At 39.6% G+C, this 26,738-nt stretch overlaps 1 protein-coding gene across 1 annotated transcript in view; it reads right to left on the reverse strand.

The window, feature by feature from the left end:
- Positions 1-26,738, reverse strand: part of LOC140210901 (dynein axonemal heavy chain 8-like) — a 1,093,299-nt gene that overhangs the window by 556,643 nt on the left and 509,918 nt on the right. Inside the window, exons 39-40 of the mRNA XM_072280167.1 lie at positions 16,414-16,577; positions 11,089-11,191 (exon numbers count right to left, since the gene is read on the reverse strand). Of these exons, the coding sequence (XP_072136268.1) occupies positions 11,089-11,191; positions 16,414-16,577 (267 nt within the window). The remainder of the gene's footprint in view (positions 1-11,088; positions 11,192-16,413; positions 16,578-26,738) is intronic.

Consider the following 26,738-nt stretch of genomic DNA (forward strand, 5'->3'; position numbering starts at 1 on the left):
GGATTAAAATATAAAAGAAAGGATGTAACGTTGAGGCTTTATAAAGCACTGGTGAGGCCTCACTCGGAGTATTGTAAGCAGTTTTGGGCCCCTTATCTAAGAAAGGGCATGCTGACGTTCAAGAGTGTTCATAGGAGGTTCACAAAAATGATTCTGGAATTGAAAGGCTTATCATATAAAGAGCATTTGATGGCTCTAGGCCTATAGATAGATAGATCGATACTTTATTGATCCAAAAGGAAATTATAGCATCACAAAAGCATTACAAGTGCACAGATATAAATATTAGAAGAGAAGTAGAAAGAATAAAAAAAAGTTACCACAAACAGTTAACAGGAGGGGGTCATCACTTCCCCGGCTATAGGTTGACTCATTATAGAGTCTAGTTGCCAAGGTTAAGAATGACCTCATATAGCGCTCTTTGGAGCACCAATGACATAGGCTTTAATAGAGTGGATGTGGAGAGAACGTTTCCTCTGGTGGGGAAATCTAAGACCAGAGGACACAGCTTCAGAATAGAGGGACATCCATTTAGAATGGAGATGAGGGGGAATTTCTTTAGGCAGAGAGTGGTGAATTTATGGAATTCATTGCCACAGGTGGCTGTGGAGGCCAAGTTATTGAGTATATTTAAAGCAGAAGGTGATAGATTCTTGATTAGTCAGGGCGTGTAGGAATGCAGGGAGAAAGCAGGAGATTGGAGCCAAAAGGGAAATGGATCAGTCATGATGATATGACAGAGCAGACTTGATGGGCCATACAGCCCAATTCTGCTCCTATATCTCATGGTCTTATGGCTTTTCTCCCTCTTCACTTGGGCCATTGCCGCACACTGTATCAGTGACTAATGGAGTGAGTGTATTGGGGCCCAGGGGTCAGTATTAGGACCTATGTTAATCATTATTTACATGGCATGATTAGCAAGTTTGCTGATTCTTAAAAATTAAGGAGCCTTGTTAAGGGGCACTAATGAGGGTTGTGGAAGAGAAAATTCTGGGAGTACAAGAGCCTAGTTCACTGAAAGTGGTCATGCAAGTAGGCACTGAAATCGTTTAGCATGTTGTGCTTTATTAGTCAGGGCATCAAGTTTAGGAGTAGCAACATTATGATGCAGTTAAATAAGTCACTAGTGACACTACACTTGGAGTATTGTGAATAGTTTTGGTCTCCCTGATACAGGAAAGAAATTGTCAAGCTGGGGAGAGTGGAGAAGAGATTTATGAGGATACTACCTGGATTAGAGGGCAAGGAAATTGTTAAGCTCGGAAGAGTGGAGAAGAGATTTATGAGGATACTACCTGGCTTAGAGGGCTTGAAACATAGGGAGGAGTTGTCCATGCTGGGTCTTTGTTCTTTGGAGCATACGAGAATGAGAAGTAACCTCATAGAAGTTTATAATATCATGAGTGGTTTAGATAAAGTGGACAGTCACAGTCTTTATTTGGCACTCTGGTATTGTCTTCTCTTTTACTACCTTGATGCACTGTTGTTATGAATTGATTTCTATGAATGGTATGCAAGACGAGTTTTTCACTATACCTCAGTACACGTGACAATAATAACACAAATTACCAACTTAATTTGCAAACACTTTCAGCACAGACATAATGGGCCGTAGAGCCTGTTCTATGCTCAGTGTTCTATGTGAAATCAGAATTTATTTTGGAAGGAAGAACATAATAACTTTTTTAAGGGTAAGAAATGAACAAAACTAGTGTACAGAGAGACATTGCTATATTTGTACAAGAATTCAAAAAAAGATAACCTGCATGTACTTGAGGCAAATAAGTAGGCCATGACTTAATCATCTTCACTGCGAAGTTGGATAAATCGCACCTGGAGCACTATTCTGCCCTCGCTCAAGACTGCCCCATTTTCTTAAGCAAGGAAGACAGATGAACTCCAGTCCTGGTGTAGTTGTAGTTTGAAGGCGGTTTTATTGTTCACCAACAAGTTACAGTACACAAGGAGCTGAGTAAAAAGAGAATACTTCTCGGCATTCTCATGAAAGGTAGATTCAAATATTGATTAAAATTCCTTCAACTTCTAACAAAGTGCTTCTAACTAATAGCAACTAAATGAGATATAGAAACGATATAAAATGGCCAACCTAATTACAAAAGCTAATTGCTTAAAAATACCATAATACATAATCAACAACAGCTATGGATTTACAAGTAAGCAGTGAGATCTAGTAATTAGAAATAAAGTAACAAACCAAATCAGGAAGGACATAACAAGCACTATGTACAGTAATGGCCAGCATGCCAAAGGAAGAATATTCTTTTCTTGCAGGTGGTGCAATGATGATTCACATTTTGATTCTCACAAAAAGATTTATGAGCAGAAGCAGTGCAAATGGGCATATCCCATTGCAGTGTAGAAGAATGAAAGTTATCTCATTGAAACAAGATTTTCAGAGATTAATAGGGTAGACAGAGATCGTGCATTTTGGTCATACATACCTGAGTGTACTGACATAGTCTGAGGATAAAGGCTTTATATTTGAAAGCGAGATGCACAGAAATTTATTGTCAGAACACTATGAATCATTTAATTGCAGATCAAGTAGAGTCATTGAGTCATGGCTGAAATTGATAAATTTTAGATAAAAAGGAAACCAGAGATGAAAATGGATTATGTATGATCATGTATAATCTTAGTGAATGGTGAAGTAGTTTTAAGGAGTTAAATATCCTGTTCCTATTTCTTCTGTCCAATGGGTTATACAGTTGTAGAGCAATGGAACATGGATACAGACCCTTCAGACCAACCATTCACACAGAAGAAGCTGCCCACATAGTTAGTCCCAGTTTTCTATGTTTAGCTCATACACTTCCAAGTCCCGCTCTCCACATACCTATCTAAGTGCTTCTTAAATTATACTGTTGTACCTGTCTCAACCACTTCCTCTGGTAGCACATTCCATATACTCACCACCTGTAGCATGAAAAGTTACCCTTCAGGTTCCTTTTAAATCTTTCAATTCTCAGCCTAATTCTGTGCCCTCTAGTTTTCGACTCCCCTATCCTTGGGAAAAATCTCTTATCATCCACCGCTCCTTATCTCATAATTTTAAACATTTCCCTAAGGTTGCCCTTCATTCTCCTACGTTCAATTGTGGCATTTGGTAGAAGAGTCAACACTATTTTGGCTAATATTTACTCCTCAAAGAACGTCACTAAAAAGTATTAATTATTTGATCAGTATAGCACTCTTCATGGTAGATTGTAATGTGCAACTGGCTACCACATCTCACATACACATTAAAACAATACTTTATTGACAGTAAAATATTTAGAAATATCCTCGAAAAAAATGGATCTTTGTCAATAGAACTGATATGACTTTGCCTATGGAAAGCAGGTTGGTAGAGTTACACATAGTGCTCCAACCTATCAGTGTCCTGCCTTAACATCCAGCCTGACAAATAATTATGGTGTCTATGCTCAAGTCTGCCCCTGTGTAGCAGACAGTGGCAGGTCCTTCTCTGGGTCCAGGACTCAAGAGGTCATTAGAGTTACATTTCATAAAAATAGGGCATTTAAGATTGCCAAATAAGTTTTTCATTACAAATCATACAGTTATATTCAAAGAATATATATTGCCAACAATGCTGTCATCACTTTTGTGCCCCATAGAAGACTACTTACATGCAACTTTTATCAGCCTTCAAACATACATTCCTACCTATGTGATCACCCCATTTCCTTCTGAAAATATGAGCTAACTGCCTCTACCATTTCTGTGGTAATGAATGCCACAACTTCTCTGAGAGAAGAAGTTTTCCATAATTTACCTAATGATCCAAAAGTATTTTGTCTTACATTTGTGGCCGCTAATTTTAGATCCTCTCAGCCAATAGCTTTTTCTCCATCTTGATTAAGTCAGTCTTGTTAATCTCATAACACTTTTAAGTATTTACTCATCTAAAAAAAACTGTCTATACTGATAAAATCTTTTCTAAAAACCTTCTGCTGATCTCATGTCCTTTGTATAATTTAGAAAGCAAATTGTGTGTGTACTCTTAGAGCCGCATGAATACTTGAACAGGTGAAGGCACAGTTAAGAAGAGGCAAGTTTTTTTTCCTTCTTTTAGTACAGAGTAGTCAGGATGGAATGCTCCTCCTGTCAGATGTAGGAGTTCAGGATACCTGACAGTTTCCCTGATGACTATGTGGGAAGTGCACCCAACTTCAGCACCTGACTGACCAGGTCAAGGAGCTGGATGTCCTTTGGATCATTCAGGAGGCCGAAGGCATTATAGATAAGACTTTTGAAGAGGTAGTCATACCCAGAGTACAGGCTTCGGAAAGTGGATGGATGACCACCAAGAGAAGTAAGGGGATTAGGAAGTTATTGCAGAGTTCCCCAGTGGGCATTCCACTTTGGATACTGCTGGGGGAAGAATGACGTATCAGATCACGGCTGCAGCAGCAAGGCTGGTGGCCCCATGGCGGCTCTGAGGCTCGACAGGAAAGGTAAAGTCAGGCAGTGCAGTAGGGACCCAATAGTTAGGGGGACATAAAGGAGATTCTGTGGCTACAAACGAGACACCAGGATGGTGTGTTGCCTCCCAGGTTCTAGGGTCCATGATGTATTGGAGAGGCTGCAGGATATCCTCAAGGGGGAGGGGGAACAGCCAGAGGTCGTGGTGCACATTGGCACTAATGACATAGGCAAAAAAGAGGAAGAGGTCCTATGCACTGAGTACATAGAGTTAAGAAAGAGGCTGAAGAGGACCTTCAAGGTAGTAATCTTTGGATTACTCCCAGTGCCATGGGTTAGTGCAGGTAAGAAAGGGGTGATAGAATGGATGAATGAGTGGCTGTGGAGATGGTGCAGGGACAGGGTTTCAAGTTCTTGTATCATTGGAACCTTTTCTGGGAATGCACTGCTAATCAGTGACGTTATCACATCTGTACTCAGGGGAGACATAGGTCAGACACCGATGGGATTGTACTAAAGACCCCCTAATAGCCACTGGGACATTGAAGATTAAGGAAATGTGTAAAAATAATAGGGTTGTTATCATGGGGGACTTCAACTTCCCTAATATAAACTGGGACTTTCTTAGTGTAAGGAGTTTAGATGGGGCAGAATTTGTTAAGTGTATCCAGGAAGGTTTCCTAAATTAATATGTGAATGGTCCAATGAGAGGAGGGGCTGTACTGGACTTGAGTAATGAGCCTGGCCAGGTGACTGAACTTTCAGTGGGTGGACAGTTAGGGAATAGCAACCACAACTCCTTAACTTTCAGGATAGCTATAGATAAAGGATAGGTATGATCCTTGTGAAATAGTTTTAAATTGGAGTAGGGCAAATTATGAGGGCATTAGGCAGGAACTAAGAAGCATTAATTGGAAACACCTTTTCTCCGGCAAGTTCACATCAGACATGTGGAGGGTGTTTGAAGACCAATTGCACAGAGTATAGGAAAGGTATGTTTCTGTTAGAAGAAAGGATGGGGATGGAAAGATAAGAGAACCTTGGATGTCCAGAGAGGTGATGAATTTAGTCGAGAAGAAAAAGGAAAAGAATGTAAATCTTCAGAAGTTAGAATCAAACAAAACACATGAGGAGTATAAAGAAGTCAGAAAAGAACTAAAGAAGGGAATTAGGAAAGCCAGGACGGGCTATGAAAAGTCCTTGGCAAGTATGATTAAGGTGAATCCTAAGGAATTCTATACATACATCAGGAGTAAGAGGATAACTAGGGAGAGGGTGGGACCAGTTAAGAATAAAGGAGGGAACATTTACTTGAATGCAGAGAATGTGAGTGAGGAACTTAATGAGTACTTTGCTTCAGTATTTACCAAGGACAAGGATGTGGAGGATCAGGAGATCAGTGATGAGTCTATAAATATGTTAGGGTGTTTGGAAGTCAAGGACAATGAGTACTAAGATATCCAGGACCTGTTGGGATTTACCCCAGGTTGTCAAAAGAGGCAAGAGACGAGATTGCTGGGCCCTTAACCAATATCTTTGTGTTCTCTTGAGCCATGGGTGAGGTCCCAGAGGACTGATGAGTGGCTAATGTTGTACCTCTATTTAAGAAGCAAACAAGGGAAAACCCAGGGAACTATAGACCAGAGAGTCTCACGTCAGTTGTAGGGAAGCTGTTGGAGAAAATTAGGGATAATATATATGAGCTTTATGAAACCCATGGCCTAATTAGGGAGAGTCAGCATAGCTTTGTGCATGGCAGGTTGTGCCTTACCAATTTGACTGAGTTTTTTGACAAGGTGACGAGAGAGATTGATGAGGCAGAGGATGTTGTCTATATGGATTTTAGTAACGCGTTAAAGAAAGTCCCTCGGGAGGCTAATCCAGAAGATTAAGATGCATGGGGTCTGTAGCGAATTGGCTGTTTGGATTCAGAACCGCCTTGCACATAGAAGACAAAGCACAGTAGTTGAAGGGACATTCAAGCTGGAGGTCTATAATTAGTGGAGATCCACAGGGATCTGTGCTGGGACCTCTGCTGTTTGTGATGTATATAAATGACATGGATGAAATTGTAGATGGGAGGGTAGTAAATTTGCAGGTCATACCAAGATTGGTGGAGAAGTGGCTAGTATAGAAGACTGGCAAAGAATATAGCACAATGTCGATCAATTGCAGATTTTGGCTGAGAAATGGCAAGATCCTAATAGTGTTGCTAAGCAGAGAGATCTTGGGATCTAGGTTCATAGCTCCTTGAAAGTTGCTACACAGGTCGATAAGGCGGTTAAGAAGGCTTATGGAATGCTTGCTTTTATTAGTCAAGGCATTGTTCAAAATTCCAGAGGCTATGTTGCAATTTTATAAAACTCCAGTTAGGCCACATCTGGATTATCGTGTACAGTTCTGGTCGCCCCACTATAGTACAAGGTTCAAAAGTTCAAGGTAACATTTATTATCAGAATACCTAGATGTCACCACAAACAACCCTGCGATTCTTTTCTGCGGGCATACTTAGCATATCTATAGAACAGCAACTGTAAACAGGATCAATGGACAAAAAACTGTGCAAATGCAAATATAAATAAATAGCAATAAATGACAAGCATGAAATAATAAGATAAAGAGTCCTTAAAGTGAGATCATTGGTTGCGTGAACACCAGAAGTAAAATGATTGTAGCTATCCACTTCTGTTCAACAGCCTGATCGTTAAGGGGGTAGTAACTATTCTTGAACCTGGTGGATCAAGTCCTGAGGCATTTGTACCTTCTACCTGATGGCAGCAGATAGAAAAGAGCATTGCCTGGGCGGTGAGCATCATTGATGATGTATGCTACTTTTCTATAGCAATGTTTCATGTAGATGTGCTCAATAGTTGGGTTTTATATGTGATGTACTGGCCCAAATCCACTACCTTTTGTAGGATTTTCCACTCGAAGGCACTGGTGTTCCCATACCAGGATGTAATGTAGCCTGTCAGCACACTTTCCATTACAGATCTAAAGAGGTTTGCCAAGTTTTTTGATTACATGCTAAATCTCAACAGACTCCGGAGGAAATAGAGGCGCTGTCATGCTTTCTTTGCAACTACATTTATATGATGGGTCCAGAACAGATCCTCTGAGATAGTGACACCCAGGAATTTAAAGTTACTGACACTCTCCACCTCTGATCATCTCATGATTACTGGCTCATGGATCTCTGGATTCCCTCTCCTGAAATCCACAATCAGTTCCTTGGTCTTATTGACATTGAGTGAGAGGTTGTTGTTATTACACCACTCATCCAAATTTTCAGTCTCCCTCCTGTATGTTGATTCATCACACAACAGCCCACAACAGTGGCATTATTGAAAACTTGTATATGGTGTTGGATCTGTACTTAGCCACACAGTCATAGGTGTAAAGCAAGTAGAGCAGGGGGGTAAGTACACATTCTTGTGGTGCTCCTTTGCTGATGGAGATTGTGTGGAGATAATTTTGCCAATCCTTATTAACTGAAGTCTACAAGTGAGGAAATCCAGGATCCAATTCTACAAGGGGATATTAAGGCCCAGGTCTTGGAGTTTACTGATTAGTTTTGAGGGGATGCTGGTATTAAATGCTGAGCTGTAATCAATAAAGGGCATCTGATATTTGCATATTTGCCATTCAGATGTTCCAGGGTTGTGTGAAGAGCCAATGAAATGGAATTTGCTGTAGACCTGTTGCTACAGTAGGCGAATTAGAGCTGATCTAAGTCGCCACTCAGACCAGAGCTGATATGCTTCAACACCAGCCTCTCAAAACACTTCACCACTGGGCGATAAGTCATTGAGACAGGTTATCACAGTCTTCTTGGGCACCGGTATAATTGAAGCTTGCTTGAAGTAGCCGGGTACCATGCACTGCCGGAGCAAGGGGTTGAAGATATCAGTGAATAAATTAGTCAGTTGGTCAGCATAGCTCTTCAGTAATCGACCAGGTATTCTGTCTGAACCAGATGCTTTCCTTGGATTCACTCTCTTGAAGGCAGCCTGCATTTCATCTTCAGCTGTTGGGCATTCCTCGTTGATCCCACTTCGTCAGAATCTCCACTTCGTTTGTGAGCTGGCTGTCTGGAGACTATACCAGCATCTCTTATAGCATTCTTGATCTCTAGACTTGAATGCCTCTGATCTGGCTCTCAGCAAATTATTGATTTCATTGTTCATCCAAGGCTTTTGATTAGGATAAACCATGAATGATTTCGTGGGGACACACTCATCCACAGCTGTTTTAATAAAGTCTGTTACAACCTTGGTGTAGTCATTCAGGTCCTCAGGTGAGTTACTGAACACGACACAGCTGACTCAAGGCACCGCTTAGTTGTCTTGATCGCTGGAGCTTTGCTTTTTAAGCTCTGTCTGTATTCAGGTAGTAGAAGTACAGCTGAATGATCTGACTTGCCAAAATATGGTCTCAGAAGGGAATGATAGGCATTCCTTTTCATAGTGTAGCAGAGGTCTACTGTGTTGGAAGGATGTTGAGGCTTTGGAGGAAGAAAAAATGTTGAGGGTTTGGAGGGGGTGCAGTAAAGGTTTACCAGGATGCTGCCTGGTTTAGAGGGCATATGCTACCACGAGAGGTTGGATAAACTTGGGTTGTTTTCTTTGGACTATCGGAGGCTGAGGGGAGAACTGATAGAGGTCTGCTAGGTTATGAGAGGCATAAGTAGAGTGGTCAGAGAGTACATATTTCCAGGGTTGAAATGTCTAGTACCAAAGGGCTCGCATTGAAGGTGAGAAAGGGTAGGTTCAAGGGTGATATGAGGGGTAAGTTTTTTATTCAGAGAGTCGTGGATGCCTGGATTGCACTGCCTGGTTTGGTGGTAGAGGGAACATTTGAGGCTTTTAATTGACATTTGGATAGGCACATGGATGCAAGGAAGATGGAGGGATATGGACATGGTATCGTAGGAAGGATTAGTGTTTGGGTGTTTTTGATTTGTTTTTTTAGCTGGTTTGGCACAACAATGTGGGCCAAGTGGTCCATTCCTGTGCTGTACTGTTCTATGTTCTATAAAAATGTAACCTCAGTCCTTTAAATGCCACTCTCCCTGAACATAATAAATCCAAGAGCTTTTAAACACTTTTATAACTTCACTAACTTACAATACAGCTTTCTAAAGAACAGGTTAAATTTCTATTTTCCTTCAGTAGCTCACACAAATTTATCACACAAAGTTAAAGAGAATATGAAGGCTTTAGAAAAGGTGCAATAAAAGAGTTCTAGACATGAGGGATTTCAGTGACGAGATTAAATAGGAGATGTTTTCTCCGGAAAGAAAGTTGAGAAAAGATTTGATAGTTGTATACAAGATCATGATGGTTTTAGGTGAGATGATAAAGTACCAGGGAACCAAAACACACACCAATGGTCAGATGATATAGTGTTTGGGGGTGGGGTGAGGAATGGAGGGTAGTAGTTGTGTAAACAAAGAAATTGAAGAGAAATTTGCAGGACTCTGGGGAACTGCTGAGATCCTATGATTAACCAGAATCTCCGGAGAAGATCCTGAGTCCTCGGCTTTGCTTGTTGCTCAGCGGCCGGAGCAGGGTCGAAGTGCTCGGCAGAGGATAGTGCTTGGAGAGGCTGCATCGGAGGGGCTGGCCAGAGGTTCGAAGTTTTCGGACGGACTCAAGAGTCCGCTGCGGTTGAGTGCTTCTAACGGTGCTGCATTGGCAAGTTGGCGGCACTTGGAGATTCATGGTAGGGAGGGTTCCTCCCTTCTGCTGCCTGTGTGAGATGATGAGTCTATTGGGACTTTGAGACTTTTTTTTACCGTGTCCATGGTCTGCTCTTTATCAAATTATGGTATTGCTTTGTACTGTTGTAACTTTATGTTATAATTATGTGGTTTTGTCAGTTTTAGTCTTTGTTTGTCCTGTGTTTTCTTGTGATATTATTCTGGAGGAACGTTGTATCATTCTTTAATGCATGTATTTCTAAATGACAATAAATGAGGACTGAGTTTCCTCATAATCTAATCTAAACTTCCTCTTAACTATTCTGCAAGTGTCCTAATGTATAATTCTTAATGTATAAAGTTGCATTCATCCTCAGTGTTGTACTCTAGCAGATACTTGCAAATTTTAAGAATAAGTTTTGATTAGCTGTTTCAAAGTCCAAATTAACAATGTAAATCGTGAATAATAGTATTTCTATTATTGATCCTTTTGGTTTTTTAGCATCTTTCATTTTGAATCAAATCATTACAGGACTTTCCAAGAAATTATAGATTGGTATCCAAGTAGTGCAGATAAACTACTGGTGAGCAGCAAATGTTATGTTTGTAGAGATCCAAAGAGAGTTGTTAGCATTTGTTGCATATGCTATGCTTGAAGATGGACTTAATTGTCTCTGTGTGCGGTTTGTACTTATGTGGGCTGTAGGAAATCAGAAATGATCAAATCAGTTTGGACTGATTCTTCAGGAGAGAAGATTTTAAAGTGATCCAATAAAAATTTTTAAAATTATTAATCATAATGTTCATATCTGGTGCTTGACTCTTCCTGGCTGTTTACAAAAGTGTTTCAGAGGTTACATCAATAAACTAATGCAAATAATTTAATTTGCTTCACAGGTTCTTAGACTTCAGAACATCATAAAACTGCTTAAACAAACCTGAATAGTGTGTGAGTCACTAGCCTGGCCAAGGATTTCTAATAATGCTGGATCAGAGACAAAAAAGAATCGTGGAAATAACAGTCTTTTCTTTTCCAAGTATCTGCCAAAATATTAATATAAAATCATATAGAAAATTAGAGAATGTTATCTAACTCTGAATTTTCAATATTGATTGTTTTGTTATAACTGATAGCAGATTTCCATTGGGGTCGCTATTAACAAATCACAGGAATATATGCAGTGTAACACTTAAACATTATTGCCTAGGTTGTCAGAAATAATATTTTTTAAATATTAGCAGCACACTATAGTCAAGAATCCTAACATCAGAAAAAAATAATTAAAATTAAGCAATATTAAAGGAAAGCTGCATTTAACAGTTCTTTGAGGAAGTAATAAACATAATGGATGAAGGCGAACAAGTAGATTGTGTTACATACAACACAGAAACAGCTCTTTGAGCTGGTGTGTCCATGCCATCCATGCTAGTCCTATTTGCCTATATTCGGCTCATATGCACCTAAACCTTTCCTATTCATGTACTGTATCTGTCTCAACGAGTTTTGTGTTGTAATTGTACCATTTCTACCACTTTCTCTCAAAGTCCAAAGTAAATTTACTATCAAAGTAAGTATATGTTGCCACATACTACTTTAAAATTTGTTTTCTTGCAGGCATTTACAGAAAAAATAAAGAAATACAATAGAATCTATGAAAAAAAAACATAAATGAAGAATGACAAACAACCAATGTGCAAAAGAAGACAAATTGTGTGAATTGAGAAATGCTGCTAATACGACTTATAAGGAGTCCTTGAAAGTGAATCATGGAATCAGTTGTGGTGAGTGAATTGATTTAAGCCAGTTCAGTAGCCTGATGGTTGCAGAGTTAAAACTGTTCCTGAACCTGGTGCTGTGAGATCTGAAGTTTCTGTACCTCCTGCCCAAAGGCAGTAGTGAATAGAGAGCATGGCTTGGATGATGAGGTGTTTTTGATGATAGATGCTGACTTCTTGTCCCAGTACTCCATGTAAAGGTACTCAGTGGTGGAGAGGAATTTGCCTGTGATAGACTGGGCTATATGCACCACTTGCTGTATTCTTTTTGTTTCCTGGGGATTGGTGTTCCATACCAGGCTGTGATACAACCTGTTAGGATACTCTCCAAGAATCAGAGATCAAGGATTAACTTTATTGACCATATATTTACATGTGTTAGGAAACTGTTGTGGTGAGTTGGCACTACATGCAACGGAAAAGACAACATTCAACAATTATTCAGAATAATGAATTACATTAAAAAGATATGAAATAAAATGTGCATGTACATAAAAATCAGAATGTATTTACAATATTAACAGTACTATAAAATGTGGTTTAAAGTGTTTGCAATGCAGAGGCTGAGGTAATAGATGGGGGGGGGTGGTGGCTAACTAGAATGGTTGATTAGATTAACTGCCTGGGGGAAAAACTATTAAGATGACATGAAGCAACACACACAAAATGCTGGTGGAACGCAGCAGGCCAGGCAGCATCTATAGGAAGAAGTACAGTCAACATTTCGAGTTGAGACCCATTGTCAGGACTTGTACTTCTTCCTATAGATGCTGCCTGGCTTGCTGTGTTCCACCAACATTTTGTGTGTGTTGCTTGAATTTCCAGCATCTGCAGATTTTCTCGTGTTTGCAAGATGACCTGAAGATTTTGTTTTAATAGCCCTATAGTGCTTTCCAGAAAAGTGTTTTAGGAAAAGGCAGTTTACTGAGTGGGTAACGTCCACAGTGATCTTTTTGCCTGCTTCTTTGTCCTGGACACATATGCACTCAGTGGTCACTTTATTAGCTACTTCCTGTACCCAATAAAGTGGACACTGAGTGTATGTTTGTGGTCTTCTGCTGCTGTAGCCCATCCACTTCAAGGTTTGATGTGTTGTGTATTTAGGGATGCTCTTCTGCACTGTTGCAAACCGTGGTTATTTGAGTTATCGTTGCCTTCCTGTCAGCCTGAACCCGTCTGGCCATTTTCTTCTGACCTTTCTCATTAACAAGGTGTTTCCAGCCACAGAACTGCCATTCAATTGATGTTCTTTTTGTTTTTGCACCATTCTCAGTAAAATCTAGATACTGCTGTGCGTGAAAATCCCTGAAGTTCAGCAATTTCTGAGATACTTAAACCATCCTGTCTGGCACCAACATTCATTCCACATTAAAAGTCACTCAGATCACATTTCTTTCCCATTCTGACGACATTAGATAACAAATATTTTCAAAAGTTGCTTCCTCAGAAAATTTCAGCAACTTCCTTGAATGCCTTCCATGTGATTTTCTCCGGTCCTACTGGAAGTACTGCAAATTGCCCGTCATTGATGACCTGTTTGATTTGTGGACCAACGGATGTATCTTCCTTAATCTTGGCATCAGTTATTCTGAATTGAATCATGAACTGAAATAACAAATAAAGGCGACTTCCAAAAAGTGGCAGGTGAGAAGGAAATTTCATGGTGATTTTTGTGATTAGCAGCACAAAATCCATAAGATACACCCAAAAGTATTGAGGAATCAAAATCTTTGTTGTCTAATGTGGTTAGTCTGAACAACTGAACTTCTTTATTATGTTTGCATGTATCACGGGAACCTCTTGATCATATGGGAAAAAAATGAAAAAGGGTGACAAATACAGAACTGAAGGTATTATTTTTCAGTGCAGTATATGAAATAAGGTAGATGATCTTGTAGCGCAGTTAGAGATTGGAAGGTATGATGTTGTGGTTATCACAGAGTCATTGCTGTAAAACAATTGTAGTTGGGAGTTTAATATCCAAGGATACAAAATCTATTGAAAGGACAGGCAGGTAGGCATAGGAGGAGGAGTAAAAGAGAGGCAAGAGTAGATATTGGACAGATGGAAAATGACAATGGAGAGATATTAATGGGAGACAAGGAAATGGTGGATGAACTGAATATTTTGCATCAGTGTACACCATGGAAGACACTAGTAGTGTGCTAGAAGTTCGAGAGTATCAAGGGACAGTTGCTATTACTAGGGAGATGGTGCTTGGGAAACTGAAAGGTCTGAAGGTAGATAAGTCACCTGGACCAGATGGACTACACCCCAGGGTTCTAAAAGAGATTGTGGAGGCATTAGTAATGATCTTTTAAGAATCAGTAGAGTCTGGCATGCCTCCAGAGGACTGGAAAATTGCAAATGTCACTCCACTCTTCAAAAAGGGAGGGAGGCAGGAGAAAGGAAATTATAGGCCAGTTACCCTGACCTCAATGGTTGGGAAGGTGTTGGAGTCAATTGTTAAGGATGTGGTTTCAGGGTACTTGGAGGCACATGATAAAAATAGGTCGAAGTCAGCATGGTTTCCTTAAGGAAAAATCTTGCATGACAAATCTGTTGGAATTCTTTGAAGAAATAACAAGCAGGATAGACAAAGAAGAATCAGCTTATGTAGCGTACTTGGATTTTCACAAGGCCTTTGACAAGGTGCCGCACATGAGGCTGTTAAACAAGTTAAGAGCCCAGGGTATTACAGGAAAGATACTTGCATGGATTGGCAGGAGGCAAAGAGTGGGACTAAGGGAATCCTTTTCTGGTTGGTTGTCAGTGACTAGTGGTGTTCCATAAGGGTCTGTATTGGGACCACTTCTTATGTTGTATGTCAACAATTTGGATGATGAAATTGATGATTTTCTGATCAAGTTTGCAAATGATATGAAGATAGTTGGAGGAGAAGGTAATATTGAGGAAGCAGAGAGGCTGCAGAAGGAGTTACACTGATTAAGAGAATGGGCAAAGAAGTGACAAATGAAATACGGTGTTGGGAAGTGTATGGTCATGTTTGATCAAAAGAATAAAAGCATATACTGTTTTCTAAACAGGGAGAAAATTCAAAAATCCGAGGTGCAAAGGGACTTGGGAGTCCTCATGCAGGTTTTCCTACAGGTCAATTTGCACGTTGAATTGGTGGTGATGTATGCAAATAGAACATTAGTATTCATTTCAAGAGGACTGGAATATAAAAGCTGAGCCTCTATAAGGCACACGTTCAGCCTTACTTGGAGTATTGTGAGCAGCTGTGGGCCTGTTATTTAAGAAAGGATGTGCTGACACTGGAGAGGGTTCAGAGGAGATTCACAAGAATGATTCCAGGAATGAAAGGGTTATAATATGAGCAGCAATCGAAAGTTCTGGGCATGTACTCACTAGAATTTAGAAGAACGAGGGGGTCATCTCGTTGAAATCTATTGAATGTTGAAAGGCCTAGATAGAGTGGATGTTATGAGGATGTTTTCTTTGGTGGGGGAGTCTAAGACCCGAACGTACAGCCTCAAAATATAGGGGCGTCCATTTAGAACAGAGATGAGCAGGAATTTATTTAAAAGGGTGGTAAGTCTGTGAAATTCGTTGCCTCAGATGGCTGTGGAGGCCAGGCCAGTGGGTGCATTTGAGGTGGAGGTTGATAGATTTTTGATTGGTCGGGTGCGAAAGGTTATGGGGAGAAGGCAGGAGAATGGGGTTGGGAGGATGGAGCAGACTCAATGGGCCAAATGGACTAATTCTGCTCCTATGTCTCATGATCTTATGTATCATGGTGCTGGCACATGATAGGTTGCAGTCAGTGACCTTTTTCTGCTGCTCTTGCAGTTTGCTTTAATTTCTGTATATTATGAGAAGATGTTGCACCAAACCAGATAGTAATGGCTAATGTGAAGATGTTCTCTATGATGGCAGTATAGAATTGCACCAGAACGTTCTGCAGCACACCTATTGTTTACAGGCCCCCAATCTAAAAGATATCCTCCTCTACCATCCTCTTCCTCCTTCCACAAAGCCAGTTGGCTTGCTCACCTTGGATTCCATGTGAATTAACTTCTAAACCAGCCTACCATGGTCCATGTGAAGCATGTCTACCATTTTGTCTATGTCAATCCTCTATTATATATGAGCGTACCATGCATGTATTAAAAGTTTAGTGTCAATGATAGAATTCAGTGAGAAACTTTTAATAGTGTTTCCTAATTCTAATTATTCTTCACCAGCCTGAAACATATCAATGTTCCTTCATTTCAGAAGAAAACATTGCTATAATTCAGAACTTAATAGCGCAACCTAGCAAGTTGACACACTACCACCATTTCAAGGGTAATTAGTTATCATCAGAAATAATGAACATGCCAGGAACTCAAGTACTTATATGTTTGAAGAAAATAATTATAATGGATGCCATCAAATATCCTTCCTTTCAAAACAGAACCACTTTAGTTTTAAGGAAACATATCTCGCTGCCAATAAGCCACACATTAAGATTGGGTACATACCCTGTTAGTGATTTCTGGCAAATTTCCAATTGCTCCTGTAAGTGAGGAAGAAGCTGCCCCATAATGTCATCTCCTACACAACACTGGACCACAGCTGGAATTTCATGAGCTCGTTGCATAATTTTTATCCATGATTTATCAACATTATGAAAACGTTTTGCTTCCTAGATAAAAGAAATACAATATCATCAGTTACAACTTTACAAGGTAAGAACTTCCCTGGAATGAAGAAATTGCATTGGCATAACCGGAAAATATCAGATCAAAAACAAAGACAGTAATAAAAAATATAGGAAAAGGCACATCAGTTGCTCTACTTTGTGAGGAGTTTGAAAAGATATGGTAAATCTCTATTTACTGGCAAATTTCTATCGATGTACAGTGGAGAGCATTCTGACTGCTTACATCACAGCCCAGTATAGAGGCTCCAATGCACAGGATTGTAAGAGACTGCAGAAGTTTGAAGACTCAGCCAGCTCCAACATGGACTTAACTCTTTCATGAAGGCCATCTTCAAGAGGTGCTGCCTTAAGATGGGGGCATCCATCATTAGGACCTTCATACTCCAGAACATGCCTTTTTCTTTTTACTACCATCAAGGAGGTGGTACAGGAGACTGAAGACCCACATTTAATGATTTGGATTCAGCTTCTTCCCCCCCACTGTGATATTTCTGAATGATCCATGAACGCAAATTCATTATTTCTTTTATTATTTATTTTTTAATTTGTAGTAACTTTATTTCTTTGCACTGTACTGCTGTTGCAAAACAATGAATTTCATGTCAAATAAGGCAGTGATAATAAACCTGATTCTGATTTTGAACTGTCAAGAAGCATCTGTGGTGCTAGGACCCAAATCATACATCAATAATATTTTATCAGAACCAGGAAAAGTAGTTAACCTGTGTGGAGGTGCACATAGAGTTGGTAGGTAAAATGAACAAAAATAAAGTCTATGATAGGTAGAATCTCAGAAATATGACAAAAGTCATGGTGTATCATCTCAGAAAGGATGTTGAAAGTTGATAGATTGTAGATAATCTTATGCTTTTGATCATCAGACAAAGTTAGTTTCCAATACATTATTAATTCTTTCAACAGCCAGCAGGAACCTGTGAAGGATACACTGAAAAATTACACTTAGTTGTGAGAATAGAAAAGTAGTGCAAGGGGAAATTTCAATTTTCCTGGTATTTACTGAGTCAGTTCTGCACCCAATTGTACATCTTACTTTGAATCCCTGCCTCCGGTAATTTGGTTATTAACCTCCAGTGGGGTACCTAGTCAAAAACCTTCTGAAAGTCCAAGTAAATGATACCAACTTTTCTACTATTATAAATTTTAGTTGCCTCTTCATAGAACTCCAGCATATTAGTAAAACATGACTTCCCCTTTCTGAACCCATACTGGCTTTCTGCTAACATGCCTGTTCTTATCAGCTTCTTTTCCATCTCATTCTTTATTAATGTTTCCATTATCTGACCTATGATACATGTGTACGAGGTCTTTCTTTTTACTGTGGATGGGGTTTTTGGTAGGGAGTTGGAGGAAAGACGAGGAGGACGGCAGACGTGCGGAGAGGCTCTGGTCGATCACTTCGGGTGGTCCCGAGCTGTGAGTCGACAGGATTCGGGTGGTCGTCCGGATTCGATTGAGCTCCAACGGTTGCGCGCGAAGAACTTGGACTTTGATAAGTGTTGGCGCCTTTTTTTTCCATTACTTCCCTTTCTGTATCGAATTTATATTAATGTCATAGAATTAGTGATATCTATAAAGTGTACTTATTAAAATTTACTGGGTGTGCAGGCTGATGATTGATGTTTGGGCTTGATTCGGGCGGCAACCGACCCTGTGGGGAGCGTTGAGGCGGGTGCTGGGTGGGATTTCCCCTAGACATATACGAGCCAATATAACGGAACGTTAGTTAAGCTAACTAGTCTATAGTTACGACGGTCAGTACCGTCACTTTGCTTCAACACCGGGACAACATTAGCTCATTTCCAGTCCTTAGGGAGTTCACTGGTCTTCACTGACTGATGAAAAATACATGTTAGGGGTTTGTATATATAATCACGGAACTCTTTAGGTACCCTTGATATAGGGATGTTATGGTGAGGTTGTATTAGACACTGGTGAGGCCAAATTTTGAGTATTGTGTGCAGTTCTGGTCACCTAGCTATAGGAAGGATATCAGAAAGATTGAAAGAGTGCGGAGAAGATTTACTAGGATGTTGCCGGGTCTTCAGGAATTGAGTTACAGGGATAGATTGAACAGGTTAGAACTTTATTCCTTGGAGCGTAGAAGAATGAGGGGAGATTTGATAGAGGCTTACAAAATTATTGAGGGTATAGGCAGAGTATATGCAAATAGGCTCCCACTTAGATTAGGAGAGATAAATACTAGAGGACATGGCTTTAGGGTGAAAGGGTAAAGGTTTAGGGGGAACATTAAGGGGAACTTCTTCACTCAGAGAGTGGTGGGAGTGTGGAACGGGCTGCCATCTGATGTGGTAAATATGGGCTCACTCTTAAGTTTTAAGAATAAATTGGATAGATACATGGATGAGGGAGGTCTGGAGGGTTATGGACTGGGTGCAGGTCAATGGGACTAGCCGAATAAAGTTCTGGCACAGACTAAAAGGGCTGAATGGCCTTTTCTGTGCTGTAGCGTTCTGTGGTTGTCTGGCCCTGTTTATTTATTAACTTTCACTCTTTTCGACTTAAGCAGGACAACACTTTCTATGATCCCTAAGTCACTTAAAACAACCTTATTTTTCTCTACACTTACAGACATTTTGCTAACATCTTAGCAGGTGAATACTTCAGCAAAATATGAGTTAAGAGTATCCACTGTCCTTTTCTTCATAATTTAATACCTCACTATTAATTCTAATACACTTAACTTCCTCCTTGACTTTTACTACTAAAGTATTAGAAATATAGAAACATGAAAAACCTACAGCACAATACAGGCTCTTCTGTCTACAATGCTGTGGTGAACATGTACTTACTTTAGAAATTACCTAGGATTACCCACAGCCCTCTATTTTTCTAAACTCCATGTACCTATATAGGAGTCTCTTAAAAGACCCTATCGTATCCGCCTCCATTAGCGTTAGGGCAGCCCATTCCACGCACTCACCACTCTGCATAAAAAACATACCCCTGACATCTCCTCTGCACCTACTTCCAAGCACCTTAAAAACTGCGCCCTCTTGTGTTAGCCATTTCAGCCCTGGGAAAAAGCCTCTGACTATCCACACGATCAATGCCCCTCATCATCTTACACACCTCTATCAAGTCACCTTTCATCCTCTGTCGCTCTAAGGGGAAAAGGCCATGTTCACTCAGCCTATTCTCATAAGGCATGCTGACCAATCCAGGCAACATCCTTGTAAATCTCTTCTGCACCTTCTCTATATAGTTTCCACATCCTTCCTGTAGTGAGGTGACCAGAACTGAGCACAGCACTCCAAGTGGGGTCTGACCAGGGTCCCATATAGCTCTAACATTACCTCTTGGCTCTTGAACTCAATCCCACCGTTGATGAGGGCCAATGAACCGTATGTCTCCTTAACCACACAGTCAACCTGTACAGCAGCTTTGAGTGTCTTATGGACTCGGACCCCAAGATCCCTCTGATCCTCCACACTGCCAAGAGTCTTACCATTAATACTATATTGTGCCATCATATTTGACCTACCAAAATAAACCACCTCACACTTATGTGGGTTGAACTCCACCTGCCACGTCTCAGCCCAGTTTTGCATCCTATTGATGCCATGCTGTAACCTCTGTCAGCCCTCCACACTATCCACAACACCCCCAAACTTTGTGTCATCAGCAAATTTACTAACCCATCCCTCCACTTCCTCATTCAGGTTATTTATAAAAATCACAAAGAGAAGGAGTCCCAGAACAGATCCCTAAGGCACACCATTGGTCACCAACCTCCATGCAGAATATGACCCATCTACAACTACTCTTTGCCTTCTGTGGGAAAGCCAGTTCTGGATCCACAAAGCAAGGTCCCCTTGGATCCCATGCCTCCTTACTTTCTCAATAAGCCTTGCATGGGGTACTTTATCCAATATTGAAATCCATATGCACTACATCTACTGCTCTACCTTCGTCAATGTGTTTAGTCACATCCTCAAAAAAATCAGTCAGGCTCGTAAGGCACCACCTGCCTTTGACAAAGCCATGCTGACTATTCCTGATCATATTATGCTTCTCCAGATGGTCATAAATCCTGCCTCTCAGGATCTTCTTCATCAACTTACCAACCACTGAAGTAAGACTCACTGGTCTATAATTTCCTGGGCTACCTCCACTCCCTTTCTTGAATAAAGGAACAACATCTGCAACCCTCCAATCCTCCAGAACCTCTTCTGTCACTATTAATGATGCAAAGGTCATTGCCAGAGGCACAAAGATTACTGAAAAAGATCTTGGGGTCAATTTTTGGCATTATCAGCAACGTCCTTCTGAACCTGCCTTTTTGGCAATCAGGATTTCCCTCTTGACTATATTTTCATATGCCCTATGGTATGTCATTACTGTACTGTGTATTCTATAGCTGTCTTTTCCTCAATAATTTTTATGTATATCTTTATTCATCCATGGTAGTTGATCTATTGTTTTTATTGCTTCTCCTGACCCTAAGGTATGAACATTTACTGCACTCTATTACCTCTTTAAATCAACCCCATTGCTCCTCAAGTCACTCAACGTCAAGCAGTTCCTTCCAGTTTACCTTCTGAAGTCTTTGCCACATCGGCACAAACTTTATTTTCTGAGATTCAACTTAATTGCTTAGATTTTTACTGATATACTCTCCCAAAGAGTTTATTAGTAAACAAGATGAGCCCAGTAACCAAAGTAGCAGTTGAAAGCATTTTGGGTGCAGTGACCACCATTCTTTTAGTTTTAAAGTAGTTATTGAAAAAAATAGAACAGATCTACAGGGTGACTATTGCTGTTCCGTTGTTCAAGAAGCAAAGCAAGGACAGGCGAGGGAAATACAGGCTGGTGAGCCTAACTTCCATTGTAGGGAAGTTACTGAAGGGAATTCCAAGGGCTAAGATCTACCATCACTTGAATAGTCAAGGCTTGATCATGTGTAGTCAGCGTGGGAGGCCATGTCTGACAAATCTTTTTAGGAGTTTTTTTAAAGAGGTAACATAGGGATTTCATTTATCACATTGTCCAATCTTCCTGCTTGACATAGGGTTCTTACATTCCAAGTGGCAATAATTTTCTTTTGTGTCTTGAATTTTATGAGCAGTAGCTTGATGACGGTCGGGGATCCCCTGCTGATCAGAATCAACCCTACCAAGCGAAGCATCTTCAAAATTGTCTTGAAGATCCTCCTGATGCTGTTGTTGTGTGATACATTTTGTGAGTTTGACCATGGTTTTCTCAGCAGATAGATTCTAGGAAACCTAGTATCTAGCAACAGTGGTTTACTATTGCCTACCATTGGGCGAACTGAAGAAATCGCCATTTCTCTTCCCAAATGTTCATCCGCCTGTACTATAGCTGTTGACTTTTGAGGTCCTAGCTCATCCGCCTTCTCCGTCATAAGTTCAGTTGCTGAACCTGCCAGATCTGCTGTTGGCCTTCGCTCGTATCCTGTGCAGGAACCCTTGCAGGGGCTACCATTCCAGGTCAGAGCAGCCCTGGGAGCAATGAATGACTAAGGGGTAACTCCACTTTCCCCAAAGCTCTGAAAGTCCCCAATCAGAGTCTCATCACCAGTTGCAGTTTAGAGTCATACCCAGGACAAATCAAGCAGGAAGATTGGACAATGTGATAAATGAAATGGAAAGACTAAATATTAACATCATGGGAATTAGCGAAGTTCGTTGGATAGGTGCTGGAACATGTCAGAATAGAAATAAAAGGCCTAGGGTTCATCTCAAAACTTTGCAATTAGGCAAGGAAAAGGGGGGGATGGGGCCTGCCTTCTCTTAGAGATTATTATTTTGCAGCACAGTTGAGAGCTGTGATATGCTGGTGCAACCCATCATATGACGCTCAATGGAAAAACATTGAGGAGAAAATACTTTCCATTTCCATACAGGCAAGTTTGGCTGATAACAACCTACAAAGTTACATAAATATTATTGATAACCCATGGGTGAAATGGACTCTTAAAATATGGAAAACTATTATAAAAGAATATAAACGAGAGAGACATTGCAGTTCTTAAATGGTGTGCATATGACTCGGATCTTACGCCGAATAAACTGGATGCTAGATTTAAGGACTGGACAGCTAAAGGAATAACAGCTATTTGCAATATGATGAAAGAAGAAACACTGTTCAGTTTTAAAATGCTCAAAGAGAAACACTTATTAGAAAAACAAGACTTTTACCAGTATTTACAGATGCGACAGTATGTTAACAGGACGGTTAAAAATGTAACCAAGGCAAGTACATGTCTGATAGAGCTATTTAGAAAAGCATATAAATTCAGACAATGGTAGTAGGATCATTTCAAGCGTGCATAAGGGTTTGTCAAATCTTAAAACACATTCGACTTTATACATTAAAACAAAATGGGAGAAGGAAGGAGGGATAATAATATCTGAGGAATACTGGACAATAATATGGAGGTATCAATGGAGTGTACCAGTTCACAGAAATGGAGGGAGTTCGGGTGGAAAAACTTGATAAGATATTTTATTACACCCTCTCAGAAATCCCATTATGATAGTAACCCCCCCCCCCCCGTTTGCTGGAGAAATTGTGGAAATCAAAATGCAAACCATTATCATATTTTCTGGGAATACCCCGTTATCAAAGACTATTGGAGTGGGATACATAATGCCCTGCAAGACATCTTTAAATGTGAAATACCCTTAGAGAGTAACACCATATATTTTGGGTATGTACCTCAAGAATGGTTGAAAAGAGATAAGTATTTAATGAATGTACTGCTGGTGGCTGGTAAAAGACCCTTACCAGGAAATGGTCATCACAGGAGAGCCCAACTTTAAATGTATGGATGGAAATTAAATGGACATTTACAAAATGGAGAAGATAACAGCATCTGTTAATCATAAGTTGGAACAATTTTATTCATACTGGGAAAAATGGTTTAACTACATAACACATCATAGGCCTTTTTTATTCTCACAAGTCAATGCATATGTTGTAAAAAAAAAGATCACTCCCAACTCTGTACATAGTTTTCTTCTTTCGATTGTTCTTTCTTTCCTCTCTACAAGTGTATACCTCAGATAAATGTTATGTGGAGATTTGTGTCACCTATGATTATATGATATATGTACAGTATCTGAAATACATCTTATGGAAATGTTTGTTTGATGATGAAATTCAATATAAAATAAATTACAAAAAAAGGATAGAAATAAAACACTAATTTATTCTTGTGGAACATCCTATACGAATGGAGTAGGAATTCTTATGGATGAAAACATGGCAAAAAGTGTTTTAGGACATTGGGCAATATCAGAAAGAGTGCTCCTTGTTAGATTCAGAGGACAACCATTTGATTTAGCAATTATACAGGTATATGCACCAACAACAGATGGAACAAATGAGGATATAGGTAAATTCTATGAAGAGCTTGAACAAACAAAGAATGGATGCAAATCTCAAGATATTCTTATTGTAATGGGAGATCTAAATGCTAAAGTAGGACAAGGTTCTGATGGAAATACCATAGCAAAATTTGGACTAGGGGAAAGAAATGAAAGAGGTGAGAAATGGGTAGAATGGTGCAAGACGGATAATCAGGTCATTATGAATACCTACTTTAAAGACCATCCAAGAGGCTTGTGGACCTGAAAAAGTCCAGGTGATAATCAAATGGACTTTATTGCTATAAACCAAAGATTTAGAAACTCAGTGACTCAATGCAAAACATATCCAGGCGCAGACTATAATAATGACCATAACCCAGTAGTATGTCATGTAAAAGTAAAAAACTAAAGATGCAAAAACCTGAGCAATCCCTTGACTATTGCAATTAATTAAAGAAGAAAACTTAAGACAAAAATTTACAATTGAAGTAAGGAAGAAGAAAGTCTAGAAATAGAATCTGTTGAAGATGATAGCAATCACGTAGAAATGAAATTTTACTCTCCAAAGGATGCCTTGGTAGAATCAAAGTCAGTGATTCCTAAAAAAGAAAAAAGCACAAAGAATAAATGCATGACAGATGAAATCAAAAATCTGATGGAAGAAAGGACACGGAAGAAAGCAAATCCTATAGGAATATAAGTCCTAAGATAAAAAAGTTAAAAGTTTATGTCAAAAAGCCAAAGAAGAATGGTTAAACCAGGAAAGTGAGTAAATAGAAAGAATCCCTATTACTGATCCAAAAAGGTTACATCAACAAATCAAAAATATCACTGGTAAAAAGCTCCTCTGTTCTTCAGGTTGATGTTTGAAAGCAAAGGACGGTACCATTATCATGGAAAAAGATGAGATTATGAACAGATGGACTGAGTATATTCAGGAATTGTTTGAAGATGATTGAGGTGAAAAATCAGAAATTAAGAAAAACATTGAAGGTCCAAGTATTTTAAAATCTGAAGTTCGTAATGCAATAAATAAGATGAAGAAAGGAAAGGCAGCAGGTCCTGATGAATTAGTAATAGAACAAGTTATCGCCCTTGAAGATTATGGAATTGAGAAACTTATTGATTTAATCAATGACATTTATGAGACTGGAATAATACCAGAAGAGATGAAAAAAATCAGTATTTATCACTCTTCCTAAGAAACCTGGAGCAATAGAATGTGAATTAGATAAGACCATAAGTTTAATGAGTCATATCACCAAGATACTTCTAAGAATTTTGATAACAAGAGCTAAAAGTAAGATACAAGCTGAAATAGGTAAAGAACAATGTGGTTTTGTGAAAGAAAAAGGTACGAGAAACGCAATATTGATGTTAAGGATACTATCGGAACGAGCTATTCAAGTGCAAAAAGATTTGTTTGTTTGTTTTATCGACTACACAAAAGCATTTGATAAAGTGAAGCACAATGTTATTTGAAATATTACAGAAAACTCTAGATCTAGATTCGAAAGACCTCCACCTAATCAGAAATCTGTACTGGGAACAAACTGCCGCTGTAAGAATAGATGGAGAAGTGAGTCAGTTTACGAAAATCAAGAGAGGCATTAGACAAGGCTGTGTTTTCTCCCCTGATTTACAAACGTTTGTACTTAATGTGTACAGTGAAACAATACTACAAAAAAAATAAGAGACATCTTGGGAATCAAAGTTAGTGGTGAAAACATCAACAATTTCATATATGCAGATGACACTGTGTTAATTGCAAGTACGGAGGAAGAACTACAAAACTTAATTGATATAATTGTTGAAGAAAGTGCAAAAATGGGTCTATCTATCAATTGCAAAAAGACAGAATGTATGGTGATACCCAAAAAGAAGGAGAATCCTATCTACAGGCTGAGAATAAATGGGGAAGACATAAAACAAGTACAGAACTTTGGCTACTTAGGAAGCTGGGTGACATCAGATGGCAGGTGTGACATGGACATCAAAAGAAGAGTAGGGATGGCAAAAGACACCTTTACGAGAATGAAGAGCATACTGACCAATACTAAACTAGGCATGACAACCCACCTTAGAGTACTGAAATGTTACGTTTATCCAGTTATGTTATATGGATCAGAATGTTGGACAATATGTAACATGAGGAAACAAATTGTAGCAGCAGAGATGTGGTTTTTGAGGAGGATGCAAAGAATATCATGGATGAAACAAATATCTAACGAGGATGTCATGAACAGAGCAAACACAAAAAGAGAAATAATGTATGAGATCATGAAAAGGCAATGCAACTTCATTGGACATATGATTAGGAAAGAGGAGTTAGAACGCACGGCAATTATGGGAAAGATTGAAGGGAAGAAAGCAAGAGGAAGACAAAGACAAATGATGATGGAGACAGCAGCCAGAGAACTGGAAATGAATACCAATGAATTGATCCACTTGACCCGAAACAGAAGTATGTGGGCCATGGCAGTCAAAGCTCAAACTGGGCACGGCACCTGATGATGATGAACTTGGGTTGTCTATATGGACTTGAGTAAGGCTTTTGATCAGGTCTCGCATGTCAGGCTGATATGGACGCAAGGGATTCAAGGCAAGCTGGTGAAGTGGATTCTGAATTGGCTCAATATGAAGCTGAAGGTGATGGTTGAAGGTCGATTCTCTGACTGAAGGATGTGGCTAGAGGGATGCACCAAGGTCACTGTCAAGATCTTCAGTATTCATAACATATGCAAATAAAGTGGATATGAATAATTAGCAA

Source organism: Mobula birostris, chromosome 2 (genome assembly GCF_030028105.1).
Source record: "Mobula birostris isolate sMobBir1 chromosome 2, sMobBir1.hap1, whole genome shotgun sequence".
NCBI lineage: Eukaryota > Metazoa > Chordata > Chondrichthyes > Myliobatiformes > Myliobatidae > Mobula > Mobula birostris.